We start from the raw sequence: 15697 nt of genomic DNA, 5'->3' as shown, positions 1-15697 counted from the left end.
CACTCTGAAACAGTTATTTTAAGAAGCCAGTGCTACCTGCTAATCCCAGTGAGGATCTAGCTGTGAAATGTAATGATGGCAATTTATTTATTTTTAAAGTGTTTAAACAGTTTAGAAGCATAAATCCCATTGATTTAGGAACAAAATTTTTATTCCTAAATTATCAAAGCTATTTTCCAAATAGCTATTTCTCTGTTAATAATTCTAACACACATATCCAGGTAATATCATTTCCAAATAATCCCAACTTGTTTTTACACTTTTCCTTTGAAAGGCTTCCATTTTTTCCCACTAATTGTGTGTTACTGTTTAGAAAAATACCCCACATTGTTATGAACTGCTGGTAGGTGCACAGTAATCAGTGCAAGGGTCCTCCAACATCTGAACTTGTATTTATTTCATCTAAAAGTGTGGTACAAGACCCAGGCACACCACCACCAGAAATGAGCTGTTTACCTTGCTGCACACCTTTGAGCCTGTAGATCAGGAGGCATGTTCCTAGGCAGAACACCCTTGAGGCTAACCTGGAGCCTCTTCCAAAACAGCAGCCTCTTCTGGAGCCTGCATCTGGCTGAGAAATGGGCTTAGGAACAGGAAAAATTTCAAGTAAGAAATTTGAGAAGTGGAGTCTAACGCTCATCTTCAACTGCTTTCACGTGCATCAGTTACAATTGCTGTATTAAGGTGGGAATTATTATGAGGATTCACCAAAGCCTTATACAGTAAAAAAAAGTTTTCTGCAGTTTTTAACAGGAACTGCTTTCTGAACATACGCTTGTGACAATTTGCCACCACTTTTACTGATTTATTCTTGCTTTCTTACAATGGCAAATCATAGAAAAATCCTATAGAGGGGATTTTAGAATTACCAATTTAAAATAAAAATTCCTGTAATAGTTTTCCATTTTGTAAATGCTGTTTTGGTTGTGCAAATAAGAGATTAGACATCATCATACGCTTGCCTGTTACTTTTTATACTTCTGATACCTACAGTTCACTTAACTGAAAGATGCATTAAGAAGAAACATGCAATGAAACATTACTCGTATTCAAAACATGGGGAAAAAGAATGTATTTTACCTAGTGTCAGAAAAATCACCACTCTTCTCTGCAGGTCTTGTGACTTAGATTTTCTTTTTTCCTTCAGCAAAACAAAATCCTGTTGTAGTCACTTAGGATTTATATACTCTTGCAGGAAACATGACCATCACCACAGTAACTGCAGATAGTTATTAGAGAAGTCTTGTGTTCTCACGCACTCTGTGACAAGCATTGCTATTCACATTTGCCTCACTTTGCCTCAATTGCTGAGCAGTCCTTTGACTAACTTTGCCCACTTTATCACTTTTGAGTGACAGAGGTACAAGTTACTGCACTGCAAAGCTTTCTGTCAGCAAAGAAGATGTACTGCCTTTCATGCAATGAGCTGGAGAGGTGGCACATGCTGCCTCAAACAAATATACTTGGGGCTAACTCAGGAGTTGTTGTGGTTTTAGAGTCAATGATAGCGTGGAGGCAAAACGAATGTGGATACCAAAACGCTTTAATCACACACGTCGCAGTGTAATGAATTACACGACCTCCCTGGCACAGCAGAGAGATGATGCAGTCCAGGAGAGACAGCACAGCCATTCCAGCCAGGCACGGCACGTGTCTGGCGTCCCCTGGGCTATTCCCCATTCCCCAGTGCTGGAGATGATCCTGGAGTCTGGTGCAAGCTCTTGGGATTCCCTTACCAGAGGCTTTTTTGCACTGTCGTTACCTCCAGGATGTGTAAGCACCCTTAGTTACAGGACTGGGCAGAGAATACCTCGCTGATGATTAGCTCCTTCAAACTGCATTCTCAGTTTCTGTTTTGCTGTGCCATTGTTGAAGCTCACAATCTGCTTCTTCAGACACTTCTGGACATGTCTGCAGTGCTGTTCCAGACACGTGGTTGATTGTAATTCATTTACTTCTACTACAGCAAGAAGCTGGGTAAAGTTCACAGGCTTATGCTAACAGCCGTGCTGCTAACTAGGCCTAACTCATACTGTTACAGGAGACCTGTCTTTATTACAGAAACGAAACAAACATTTTCTTTGCCTACTGTTAAATGTGTAACATTACAAAATCAAAAAGGACCAAACATGACATTGCAGTTATGCTGAAAACTTGAATGCCCCTGCCCGCCCTGATGCTTCTTTTAAAATTCAAGAATACTGAATTCCCAGCTACTTTCTCTTCCAAATGCAGTAGCTAATCTATCCCTAGGAGGCCACTGGGAGTTCACGGCCCATCCACTGTCTGTGAATTTTTTTTTTAAAAAAAACAACTCACCAACGGAGCCATGGTAAAGTACTGTCAGTGCTCAGCACCCAGTGAGACCAATAGTTCGACTCCCAGGACAGATATGCCTCTTCCTTAGCCTGTTAGGCTACTGCCAGTGAAAAGCTTCATCTAGACATCCGCAAGAAGATGGCAACTGTAGTCTTGGTTGTTACATTTAAAGCAAAATATAGTTATAGGCCATTTAGTACGATATAGTACAACATACAGCAAACTATTTTATCTTTTTACTAAACCAGACAGGCCAGTTACCTGATGAGGCAATTGGAAGTGCACTGAAATGTTGCAAAATAAATCCTATTTTCTTGTCATTCTTTTACTAAATGAAAGAAAAAGGGAGGAAAGAATTTAAAAGGGAGCAAACATATTATGAGCTACACTTGAAATTATTCTGCATGTACGTATTTGAACATCACAATACAGCATTCCAGCTGCAGCACTCCAAATACGTGACTGATGTAAAAGCTTCAGCTCACAAAAGCATGGGAAAACATGCAGAAACACAAGTCTTAAAGGCTCTATACAAAAATAACTTAGCCAGATCTCGTGTGGCCCATAAATTCAAATTAAAAAGCAAATAAATTTTTAAAGGAACTTAAAGATACCAGATGATGTCTTCATATTTTGTGCTTTGGATTTAAAAGTTTGTAATAGCAAGCATCATACTGTAAGAGAATCCAAAAGGAAGGGTAACTAGTGCATCTTGACTGTGAAAACTGATATACACCAAGACTAATCCTCATATGTACCTCGTAATCCTCGTATGTACCTCGTATGTACCAACTATCAGATACTACTCTAAACCAAATATTTAAGACAACCCAAATTGAGTTCAAGATGGTGAAACAAGTTGAGCTTTTAACTTGAGAGCATCTCACTCAGTCAGAACTTTTCCTCTAAGAATGACAGGCCAGATGCTTCTTCTATATAATTTCATTTTTATTTAATGAACACTTGTTATTTTTTTCTAAAGATATTTTTTCCTTTTACCTAGTAAACCCATTCAGTGTTGTAACTAGGACTCAAATCTGGGCAGGTTGTGCATTTCTCAAAATAAAATCCAGGAAATGGTGGATTTTATGCATCAGTATTTCAGAACGCCATCAGTAGTTTTTCCAGACTGTTTTGCATACATAAATAGAGCACATCAAAGTACTGTTTATTTCTACATGCTGATTACTTGGACTCCAACTGCCATTTGTGCAAACCATTCTCATTTTAGAAAAAAGAGTCTTTCTTCAATTGCAGAATTCCATTAAATACCATTTGCCTGCGATTTTGATGTGTACATGGGATTACACATAATGCAAAGCTTTCCCACAGCTATTATAATAAACTCTATTCCACCTACAGGACTGGATAATATTACGAGAATGTTGTTTATGCTTTGGAAGGTGCTTTGACTGCAAGATGTACACTCTGCCAGGCTTTTCTGTTTTCTGTAATGAAAGAAACAGGTCACTGATGCATTAAAAACATATTTACACTTGGTTTGTTTTCGTTGAACCAAGATGAATAAGAGTCATTACGGTAGTATAACCATGAAGCAGGTCATCCTTTACGTCATTACATTCTCTTAACACAAAATTCCCAGTAACTATTCGATCACATCCTATTTCGCCATGTCCAAAAAAGCCAAAGAGGGGAACGTTTGGAAAGAACTTCCTAAACGCATCTGCTTCCATATTTCTTTTGGTTTTATAATGCCGATATCCTCTGCCAACACATGCAAACATGAAGCCAATGGTGTTACGCTCGGGGATGTTTGCTGCTTTGAGACGTTGCATAGCGGCTTCTGCTGTCCTCTCATCAGCTACATCCTGGTCTAACAGAACTGTCGCGCTCTGGATCTGAGGACCACTGAAAGCCAGTCCAACCACACCACAGGCATCGCTGGGCTGGGCATTATTACTGAAAGGCAATAGGCCTTAGTTAGAGAACATTTCAGAAAGACCATTTCACAACTGAATAATCTGCTGCCACAGAAGAAAGATGCAAAACAGACCAACATCCTGGTGATTTTGAAAGCTGCCTTAGTTAAAAAACAAACAACAAAACTTCCAACATTTTTATCCTCTTTTAACAGCAGCCTTTCACACGGAAAACCTTTCACATCAATACCTGCAATTAATCATAAGCCTGCCTCTCAAATACTAGCCACGTTTAGCACTCTGTGTATGTCACAGCTCTGTAAGTCCAACTGAGCCGTAAGTTCAACTTGAGCAAAGATACTCAGCATTTACACATCAAGCCAGAGCAGCAGCAGTCAGGAACAACTTGAGATTCCTAGTGCTTCATGTCTCCCTGGCTGGCCAGAATGCACTGGTTTTGATAGTTATCTATTTATGGCTTATGAGCAATAATTTAACACGGTCAGCTCTCTGGAATAACAGTGCAGCTGGCATAACTCACATGCAAGAAACCTGTCTGTACCACTGCGGAGTCCAGACCTACACTAGCAGGAGAAGCCCACAGGAGTGTCTGCATCACACACCCCAGCACCGGCTGCTCCAGGGAAGACGCATTGGCACCAGCAAGTCAGAAGGCACCAGCAGCAATCCCTACACAGCTGAGCGGCTGGAGCGAAGGAGCCCAGATCTGCCATGCAGGGATCATGGTAGAGGAACAGGGTTTAACTTGGATCACATCAAGCCTGTTCCTGCAAGTGCCACGTGCTTGCAGAGCTGCAGCACATTAAGTGTGCTCCTGGGAAGAGTCCTGGCTGCATGTTCAGCTACTGCTCTGTGATGTGAACCGAGATGAGGCTGACAGAGAACCAGAACAGTCACAGAAATGGTCTCTGTCACAATGAGTGCTAATATATCTGCACGCCAGAGAGTAAGCACAGACTGCAATAAACACATACAGTGTTTCTGAAGCTGAAAACGTTCACAGTTCTCTCCTAGCTGGGTTTCCAGAACCCAAATTGTAACAGTCAAACAAAGCTTCCAGGTCTTCTTGCTGAATCATGGTGTAGCAGTTGGACTTTGTTCTCTTAAAAAAAAAAAAATACCATTCTACTACCACTAAGGGGTATTTCCAATAGGACACAGCTAAAACGCTACAGCTTCTGCAGTATTTTTCCTATTTTAAATCATATTCACAATTTACCTTGAAAAAGATACCTACTTCTCAGAGGTCAGCGATGTAAAGCTCTCCACTTGTCCCCCAGCTAGGATGATACTTTTTTCATTCAAAGGATTGACTATTTGATGAAGAAATCGAGTAGCTCCTGACTTCCAAGAGTTGTAGCCAAACAGAAGAACCACACGGAGATCTGGATTATTCTTCAGACCTGTAAGTAAAAACACAAGCATAAGTCCCCTTATTTTTGACTTCCCCTGAAGTTCAGGTATCCCATATATACTCTTCACCCTCTCCTTAAATAATACCTAATGCCTTTACTAATGGCTTTCCATTGCTGCAACTGAAAAACAAGACACAGGTTGGTCACCTATCCAGAAGCTGGGCTGCATTCTCTACCTATGTAAGAATTTCTGAAAAAACTTGGCGATGAAGACTGTATCTGCTTTCTCCAGCTTTCAGCTTCTTTCACAGAGTGTTTGTTTTACCACAGCACAGTTTCTGGGTTTTACTTGACATCCTTAATTGTCCTTTTACAGATAGGAATTGAGCATACAAGTTATTCAACAAGAACCACAGTACAGTAAATAACTTTACTTGAAAAATTTAATAAATTGCATACATCAGCCAGGTGTTTAACCCAAGACAGAAACTCCCACGTCTGCAGAACAAAAATACTCACAAAACCCTCCTATTACTCTTCCTAAATGATCTGTTGTGTCCTGCTAAGAACACAACATGAAGAATGTAAACTGTATTTACTGTAATCTATTGTCTTTTCTTCTGCCTTTCCTTGCTAAAATACCTGACTTAGGATCTAAAAGGAAAGTTATCTTGGAGAAGAAAAGCAGCAGCTCCTCCCCACCCACTTCTAGACTGTGGTGGTAAGAATGATGCCCAATGACACAAACTCACTTATCATTACTTTTAACCAGTTAGAGGGTTGCTTAAAACATAGCAGCTCCCTCTTAGCAGCCCTAAAGAAATCTGCAATCAGTACTCAGGATAATTTACCCTCAGTACTCCAGATAAACGGGAACAGAGATCGACAGTTACCAGCAGCAGCCCTACAGAGCCCCAGAGCGCTCTGTGAACACAATTAGCACAGAAGCTGTTGGTTCTACGTGTAATTCCATGCTGCAGCCTAGAAGAGCTAGACAACACCTTACAAAAGCCAAGATCCAAGGGTGAACAGGCACTTACCTGCTTCAGCAAATTTACTTTCATCGAAGACCCTGTTCTTCAAGTCTTTAGGAAAATGAAAGGTTTGTATTTTTACACCATCAATTTTGGGAAACAGCAGAGCAAACCCAGCTTCACCATCTTCAATTTCTTGAGGTTGATTGCTGCTTGAACCCATAGGGGTAACTACGATGACACGAAAAAAGACACCTCACGTTCAGTGATTCTAACATTTTCGTCTACACTGTGATGTAGATTAAAAGAGGCAGAGCAGCATACATGACATAAAACATGACAGCTCATTTCCATACGTATGTAAAGATAGCTGGTGTGAATTTTGTTGTTGTTTTGGAAAGATGAAACGTGTAAGAGACCCCTTGCTACAGATGATGCTGAAGTCACTTTGCCAGAGGAGACAATTTGGAGATTTTCCCCCAGCCACACCAAATTAAAATCACTCGGGAAACAAGCACTGTGCAATACAACAGTCTCCCAGCCTTCCAGCCAACTTCTGTGGCTACACAAGGATACTCGGATTTTTAAGAACTACCTACGAAACCAGGAAAAGCGTTGTACAAGCGTGTGATGGCAGTATAAAGCAAACTGATACAAATATCGGGACCCCATTATTGGATTACACTGCTGACAAGAATCAATCCCCACAATCAAGGCAGAGCAATACCATAACACCATGGACCAACCTGGGGACTAGGGGAGGATAAATGGAACAGACGGCACTGCTCCAGAGATCTGGTTCAAGTGACTGAGAACCCGGATTTGAACTATGCAACAGGTGCCCTCACTTGGAAATCCTAAAAAGCTTTTCAATGCTATTTGATCTCAGGGGAACTGAGCATCAACATGAGGAAAAAAATTAAAAAGTGCACCAGGTTAGCTAATTCCATCGAGACAAGCACAGGCTGATGCACAAAGCACTGGTGTATTCCCTGTATCCACACTGCAAAGATAAGCCACCTGGTGACTGTCCTGCTGACAAAAGAAGAGAGCAATAATCTACTTAAACAGAAGTACTTAATTGTAGTACTTAATTGCCTTAAACAGAAGTACTTAAACAGTCTTTAGTAGGAGCAGAATCACAAGTATTTATGGCTAGAGATGACCTCAAAAAGTTGCCCAAGCAACTCCTTACTCCTTCACAGTAGAGGCCTGTGCTGCCCTTTCCTGACATACATTAGTCAAGACTGGTGGCAGAGAATGAAAGCAATCATACTAAGCTGACTCCCGCTACGCTGTTTGATGTACGAGAGCTTGCTGCGAACATACAGGGTGTAAAATATCTTCTACAATTACAGGGATGAGCAGAAAAATACACCCTAGTACACCGTGGAAAAAGAATTTAAGGTGAGAAAGGAGGAAGAAATTACCAATAATAAAAAAACCAAAGCAGTAAAAGAAGACTCCTACCTACAATCCCTGGAGTGACCAGTCCAAGAACTTGACATCGTTTTGGCAACAGTTTTTCAAGTGCAATTGCTGTTTCTTTACTATTTCTTTTTCTGGCTGTTAAGAGAGAAAAAAGAGTAACTACAGAGAGGTAGAGGTGAGCTGTTCTGAACAGGACTAAAACAAGCATTGCAGTAATCCCACACTCTTTTATCAACATTACAAACACAAAAAAAAACTGTACTATCCGTAAGAGAGCAGAACTAACAGCATATGGAATGGAATCAACCTTGTCAACGGGATGAGAAAGTAAATTACTGTCCTTTCCTCTGTATAATACATATCTGTGTAAAATAGCAAACACCTGAGGGCTGCGTTTCACACCACAAATGGGGTAAATGGGCACATTTTTTCAAGATTACTCTGCTTTGAAATTCAAAGGAAGTGAATTCCTTGGTAGGTGAACTTTCTGTGTTGGACCTAACTGCCGGCTCCCTCAGAGCACGAGTCGAGCAGTTACCTTTCTTTTGGTCATGGCATTCCTCGTGGCCGCTGAACGTTTCTGCATCCGCTATGTAGAGCACGGTTTGGGGCAGCACGTGCACTTTCTGCAGGAGGAAAGGGGCAGGCTGTGCTGTTTCACGGCTCCCCGCACCATCCCTTTCCCAGAGGCATCAGCCAGGCTCGGAAAGAGAGGTCTGGGCGGGGGCTGACGGAAGGCAGCAGGTACGCCTCGGCCCTTCCCTCACGTTCACCGGAGCCCTGACGGGAGGGGCGGCAGCCGCGCGGGGAGCGGTGCGGACTGACTGCGGCTGGCTGGCTGGCTGACCGCCGGGACCGCGGCCGGGGCCGACCGTCGGGGCCGCCCGTCGGGGCTCTCTGACCGCCCGTCGGGGCTCTCTGACCGCCCGTCGGGGCTCTCTGACCGCCCGTCGGGGCTCTCTGACCGCCCGTCGGTTCCCGCGCGCTGCCTCCGCCACTGGAAGCCGCTCTCGCCCCCCTTCCCTCCCTCCCCCCCCCCTCCGGCGCGCACCCACCTCGAGCTCCCGGGCGAGCGCGCGCACCAGCGCGTGGCTGTCGGCGGGCCCCGGCTCCAGCGCCGACACCCAGGCGAGGCGCTGCCGCGTGCGCAGGGTCCGCCGGGCGCACTCCCTCCAGAGGCGGCACACGCTGCAAGGCACACACCGCGCGTACACCGGGCGGCTGCGGCTGCCTCTGCCGCCGCCGCCCCGCCCCCGGCCCCTCAGAAACGGCGCCCCCCACCCGCCCGCCCGCCGCCCCCCGCCGCCCCCGCTCCTCACCACGCGGCGCGCAGCAGCGCCTTGGTGGGCAGGAAGCCGAGGACGCGCTCCACCACCTCGGCCAGGTTGCTGAGCACGAAGGCGGCCCTGCCGCTCGCCTCCATGGCAGCGGCGCCGGGACGCTGCGTCACGCGCACAGCGCCGGGGCCGGCCGCACGCGCGCTTCCGCTTCCGGCGGCACGAGGCGGGGCGCCACCTCCGCCCCCACCCCACCTCCCCCGGCGGCGAGGGGGGCCTCGGGCGGGCCGGGCCCGGTGCCCGGCGGCGCGGAGACGGAGCGCAGCGCCCCAGCAAAGGGGCCGCAGCCGCTGAGGCGGCCGCTGTGGTTTCCGCACGTTACTGTAACCTCCGTATAAAAAATGCCATCCACGGACTGCGTCGCGCTGGTTCCAATCGCTTTATGAGTTCATTAGTTTACAAATGATTGCAACAACCCGTTAATAAAAGGGAACACCTACGAAGGCCTGGTTTCTCCTAGTACTTCAAATAACCCCAAGCTCCGTACCAAGGCTCCTCTCGGTACGCAGGGGGGGCCGTGGCAGCAGGCTGCAGGGAGCATTAAGGGCAGTTCTCACGGGCACAGCCTTGCTCTCCTCAAGGAAAAAAAAAACTAAACAAAAAGCATCTTTTCCAAGAAACAGTTCATATTCTCATACGGCCATGAAAAATGTTTAATGACTTAACATACATGTGCTTTTCCTATATCATTAATTTGGAAATACTACAAACGCTGTCATTTCAGACCAGAAAAACTACTGTGATTTGCAAGATCTGACATTGCCTAGAACAGTATTAAACAACGTATCCCACTTCCTGGCTTTAAATGAAACAATACAACGCAAGTCTGCAGTCTGCATTCTGCCAAAGTTAAGAAATACACCAAAAAAAAAAGTGTGTGAACAACTCCTATTGAATGATCTTTAGTAACTTGATAGCCTGCCGTAGGGAACTTACACTTCCAAATAAAATTAAAAAAAAAAGGAGAAGGGAGGGAGTGGCCCAAATATGCGCAATCCGTAAAGAACAAATACAGTAAAGGCCCAAATTGCTCAGTCCGAGATACCTAAGAAGAGCGGAATGGTAAGGCTGTAACATACTTTACGTGTCAGTTGACAGATTATCCACTAACTTATCTAATAGCTAAAGTCTTCAGTACGGCTGTTATAAGGGGCACTCGTAGCTTGAGTCTGTGTGTTGGAAAACATAAAAAAGAGCTTGTTTTGTTGACATTGGTCCAGGTATACAACAGTCCTCAGTATTAACCATCTTCTTTTGGAGGAGTGTACCAGCCTACGGAGAACAGAGACACGTGTTAGGTACTGACACTGTGAGGTTAAGATGATCTTACCAGCCCATTCTGGATTTGTGGGAGATGGAAACCTTGACTGGCTCCCTTCCTTCCCTCCCAAAGGAGCCAGTTCCGTGAGACCCAGTGCCCTAGGCCTTAGTCGCCTCCAACAGGACATGGAGCATGTGGCATTTTCCAGGGTCAGACACAGCATTTATGTGTGAAAATTCAGTATTTTCATGGGTCCTTTCTTTGGTGGTGGTGTATTTGTTTTTTGTTTTGTAATAGCAGCTATCTTTAGTTGGACAAGTTGGGCATGAACAGAAGAAGCTGTTGAAGGAGAAACATCACCGTAACAAAAACAGACGGAATACTGGTAAAAACAAACAAGCAAAACAAAACATGTCTTCCAGGCATTTAATGTCTAGGCATACAAACATGACTGCACTGGGTTATTTATATACACATCTTATCTTGCATGTGGAAGAGTTCGGTGTGCACAAGCATTTGCACAGTTTATCCCACTTTTGCAAGTCTTGCTGTAGGAATGGGCTTGGAAATGTCAGCTGAGTAACTCTGCCTCCTGCTAGGATTTGGCCTGTTTAGCAGTTGAATCATATCACAAGTGTGCTCTTCCTGGCCACCAATGATCTCCAATCTTAATTCTCCCAGCCACTATGTAACAATTCCTCAGTGTTTGTATGGTGGGTACCGGGCCTACTTATGTTGTCCCAGAGAATTGGTAGCAGCTAGAAGTTAACAAAGACAACTTTGCAGCAGCAATAAATCTGCTGTGAATGCTTTGTGCACAGCTCCTGTGGCAGCAAGCACTGTAGTCAAGCCTAGCACGTGGCTAGAAATTAACAGCCAAGCTGCCTTTTGTGGCAAACTAAAAAAGCAAAAGACTTGGTTCAGGGCAAGATCAATAAATCACAAAAATGGAAAGCATTTTAAAATCATCATCTCCTTTTCAACAGTACTGAAGGCATTATGTTCATTTTAGAGGTGTTCATTTAGAGGTGCTCACTACACTCATACTGAAATATGTTCTTGGGTTCATGGCAACATGAATTCACAAAGAACACTGTGTCCACCTTGAGTCAAAGACGGTGACTAAGATGGGAACCGGGACTAAATCCATGACTAAATCCCTCATCATGAGACCAGGTACCACTTCTGCTGACTGCTTTTATACAAGTCACTTACACCTTTCTAAAGCCTCAGGTCATTCGTTGCCTTCTCATCCTGCTGCAGTGAATGCGATTATACCTCGAGCCCTTTAATACTTGTTTTAATCAGCTGAGAGACCAATAACTGGCTTTAAATGGGGGGGAGGGGAAGCCCCTCTCTCATATCAGTTGTAGTTTCCCAGCCAGAGCACTTCTCTTGGACTTTCTGTATTTTTTAAAAGTGGACAGACAGACTTGACAGTTAGTCAAGTTACCTGAACAAGAGAGACAACAACAATTGAAAGCGAGCAACAGAAACACCACTTCCAGTCTTTCCAAGCCAATGTAAACACATTCCAGCACTTCAAGTTTTATCACTGCCAAATATCAAATCGCAGGATACTGTGCAGACGAGAAACAAAAGTACAAGAGATACTTACCATTTTTCTCATGTATTTGTACTAGTGACTTGTAGGACTGCTGTGCTCTTGCTAGATTATATTGATTCTGAAAGAAAAAAAAAACAGCATGAGAGAACCTGCATCTAAACATGCAAGACCTCAAAGGGTGTTAGAAAGATACTCTACGGTGGACTTCCAAATCAAAACAATGTACGACGTTCCCGGCTTTCAAGTACAAGATTTTCAGAACAAATACTCTTAATTTCTCATTCTGCCTCGATCATGATGACTTGGACTGGCATAGCCCTGCTGCTGCACATGCCCCTCTATCAGAGGGCTCAGAACCATATGCTAGCTGCCCCACACAGCAGCGCTTCAGGCACACCCTTCCTTCCCCCCAGATTCTGCCTTGTTCAGCTGACCAGTTACCAGGCTACACAGAACTGTGATCAAAGAAGCTTCTGTGAATTCCTTCCAAATCTTCCTCATTTTTAATTGAGTCCTCCTTCCCCCCATCACGTCTCCCTACTTACACACCCTGCCCATCCAACAGTTTTGTCCTCTTCAAACATTCATCTTGCCTTAAACTCAACGTTAACAACCAATAAAACACTCACTCACGCACCAGACGTTGAGGTAAACGAAAATGCAAGTATATTTGCAATGGCAGTTCTGTCACTAAGCATCGTCTGTGAAGTCAGTGAAGAAACAGAAGCAGCCTACCAACAGTTTGTGTTAACTGATGTACACAGTGCATTTACCTTATTGGCTCCAAACTGTACTCTGGCTTTTCCTTTGACTAAAGTGGCATTGATCTGCATGATGACTGATTCTATTGAATAGGCACTGCTCCAGCCCTGGAGGAGGAAGAAAACATTTCCACGTTACACATACTTCTTGTGCTCACCTCCCAAATCTGTTTTGGAATTTGTGTTTTGTTGTGCCTTTTTTTTTTCTTTGTTACTTTTTTTTTTCTTTTTGTGTGTGCAGTGGTTGTTCTTTTCTTTTATTGCACTCCAGCAAGCCACCTTTTAGTTTTTGACTACTCATTTTCTATTAACAGCTGTGATTGCCCAGAGAAAAATGGCAATTGATATGCAGTATTAGTACCAAGAACTTGTAGGAAAAATTAATAGGCTGAATCACGCATTTCCAGAGTACAGCAAGACAGAAACGAGAACAAGTACGTTACAGCACTTACACATTGTCAGCAACTTCACAACAGAAATTACACTTTTTGTTGTAAGCACAAAAGACCACTATCTAACGAAGCCACTAAGTGAGCTAAGGTGATTTTGCTCTCAAAATGGCAGTTTCTCTCTGGCATTGTTTTACCTTCCAGGGTTCACAGAAGCTTCTGCAAGAGGCTGCAACTAGTTACTCCACTCAGTTACACTTTAGAGAGAAAACTGATCACTGTCTACACAAGAATCTTCTACATTCCTCACTTCTCCAAAACTGACTTTGTGCAGTAGCAGAGGCTTCTGGAAAAGAACACGTCTTGTTCCTCACAACTCACTCTTTACACTTGCCTCCTCCAAGAAATTCTGAGAGCTCAAAACTGATGTGCTCTCACTTCTGGCTCCTTTCTCAGACCTCCTGTAATCCATTCAAGGTGGAAATGAAGATCTTGCACAAAAGGAGCAAGAGCAGTATTGCGGGACTGAAGTTTCTTCCACCATGTTCCCTTTGGAGCATGTATATTTATTTTTACACACAGAGACAAACTCAGGGGAAATGCCTATTTTTATTTTCAAGAATGCTTACTTAATCTGGATAAAAGCTACTACCGTCAAGTGCCTTTTTACTGAAAAAAATGCACCTTTACTCATGGCACTTCAGCAGTGAGAGGAAGAGTCTGCATTCACCTGTTTAGTAAGAAGTTCCATGCATAACGCACCTCCACCTAGGACATACCTAGAAATAAATGTGAGAACAAAATTATATTTGACATCAACAGTTAGTAAAATATGAAACTGTTCAAAGTGCTTCGAGCTCTCTCAGGCTAGTTAACGTTTTTGTCCACACAGAGCTGAAACGCCCTTTGGCCAGTAACGTAACTAGCTAGCCGTATCATACTTCTGTAGAAGAGATTAACTGGGACTGTAAGACAAAAGAAACTGCTTTCCTTTGCTACATACGCTTAGTTGAAATCAGTGATGCAGCTGGTGTGTACAAATGCTTACACAACTGTCCCCGGACCATGGAAAGGAATGCTGCTTTTTGCTGCTACACCATGGGTATGCTGATGCCATTAATGGCCATCACAAAACCTGGACTGAGAAGGGAGAATTCGCCACTCCAAAAGCATAGCCTCCCCAGTGATCAGTGCATTCAAACAATGACGATCTATACATCTTTCAGAGAGAAATGAAAAGACAGGCAGCAATTTAAACTAGACTCAGCACCAGCTGTCAGACTGCATTTTCAAACACAGAGCTGTAACTTCCTGTCAGCAGGAGATGCATAAAAGCCTTGGAAGGTGAATTTAATCTTCTCTCCATTGATATATATATATATAAGCTCTGATATATATATATAAGCTTCTGTGCTCCGCGCAATGTTTCAACCGAGCTTTAGATAACTTCTGATAACTTTCAGAGCACAGTGTTGATTAGATTTAATGCTTTCTGATTAGCATTAGAGGAACTTTTATCTAAAAAAAATTTACAGCAGTGTTACCAGAAAACAAAAACAACACACAGTTAATACTGTGCAGCAAGTTTAAAGCAACAGGATCCTTCAGCAAGAACTCAAAACACATTTCTATTTGGAACAACAGAATTAACAGTGATATAGTGATGTTAACAGTCCACAAAGAAACCAGGTCTTAAAGATTATGGCAGACACAGCCTTTCCAAAGTGGACACAAATTAAGCAATCCTAATCAAACTAAGGAATTGCACCCAGCTGGAAAGAGCACCCAGCTGTTTGCTATCATTTATAACCCGTGAGAAGCACACCTCCGTATCACACTGAGCCTTTCACCAAACTCAAGGACTAGAGCAGCTCATTGCTGGATATTTAGGAAAAATATCTTCAAGTCTACTTGGTAGTCTCAAAAGGTTCCCTGCAAACCCAGCCGACCAATCTCAACTTGTAACATTTTTACCACAAAGTAAGATTTCCGTAAAGAGACTCCAACCTACCCTCCTGTGAGCACAGGAGATACCACTCGTACAAAGGGAGGATCAAAAGGGAAATTATCCTGAAAAGCATGAAGAAAAAAAAAGTTAAGAACTATACCGTGACACTGTGTTCCTAATCAGGAGATACTTCAGGAGCCTTATTTGGCAAATAAGATTTAAAACATTAACATTTTTCAGTTCTGTAATAACCACTTTTCCACAGTACTGGTTCAAAAGCAATCTTTGGGAAGCTTTAGTTCCACACTAACAGTTGAACTTTAAAAAAATAAAAAATATTTTACCTCCATCTTTACCCATTTGAAGTACATTTTCGGGTATTTTAAGTCACCTTCTACAATTAGCTACAATTTTTGGGGGGGGGGGGGGGGGGGGGGGGGGGGGGGGGGGGGGG

The 15697-nt window shown here is 43.5% G+C and overlaps 2 protein-coding genes across 4 annotated transcripts in view; both read right to left on the bottom strand.

The window, feature by feature from the left end:
• Positions 1-2714: 2714 nt before the first annotated feature.
• Positions 2715-9459, bottom strand: FBXO22 (F-box protein 22). 2 transcript variants are annotated; one of them, XM_035335619.1, is made up of 8 exons: positions 9300-9459; positions 9036-9168; positions 8519-8606; positions 8020-8115; positions 6616-6780; positions 5458-5623; positions 3098-4239; positions 2715-3066 (listed from the first exon to the last, which is right to left on the bottom strand). In XM_035335619.1, the coding sequence occupies exons 1-7, from the start codon at positions 9401-9403 to the stop codon at positions 3810-3812; spliced, it is 1182 nt and encodes a 393-aa protein (XP_035191510.1). In that variant the 5' UTR covers positions 9404-9459; the 3' UTR covers positions 2715-3066; positions 3098-3809. The 2 variants fall into 2 exon arrangements, with proteins under 2 accessions (XP_035191510.1, XP_035191511.1); XM_035335620.1 differs by having other exon boundaries at positions 3098-4236.
• A 485-nt stretch (positions 9460-9944) lies between these two features.
• Positions 9945-15697, bottom strand: part of UBE2Q2 (ubiquitin conjugating enzyme E2 Q2) — a 40491-nt gene continuing 34738 nt past the window's right edge. For both annotated transcript variants that reach the window (XM_035335675.1, XM_035335674.1), the window contains 5 exons: positions 15307-15365; positions 14026-14074; positions 12919-13014; positions 12197-12263; positions 9945-10589 (listed from right to left, as the gene is read on the bottom strand). In XM_035335675.1, coding sequence (XP_035191566.1) covers positions 10558-10589; positions 12197-12263; positions 12919-13014; positions 14026-14074; positions 15307-15365 — 303 coding nt within the window. In that variant the 3' untranslated portion in view covers positions 9945-10557. The remainder of the gene's footprint in view (positions 10590-12196; positions 12264-12918; positions 13015-14025; positions 14075-15306; positions 15366-15697) is intronic.

The sequence above is a fragment of the Oxyura jamaicensis genome, chromosome 10 (genome assembly GCF_011077185.1).
Source record: "Oxyura jamaicensis isolate SHBP4307 breed ruddy duck chromosome 10, BPBGC_Ojam_1.0, whole genome shotgun sequence".
Lineage (NCBI taxonomy): Eukaryota > Metazoa > Chordata > Aves > Anseriformes > Anatidae > Oxyura > Oxyura jamaicensis.
Note: the sequence above shows the minus strand (reverse complement) of the source record. Positions and strands in the feature narration are given on the sequence as shown.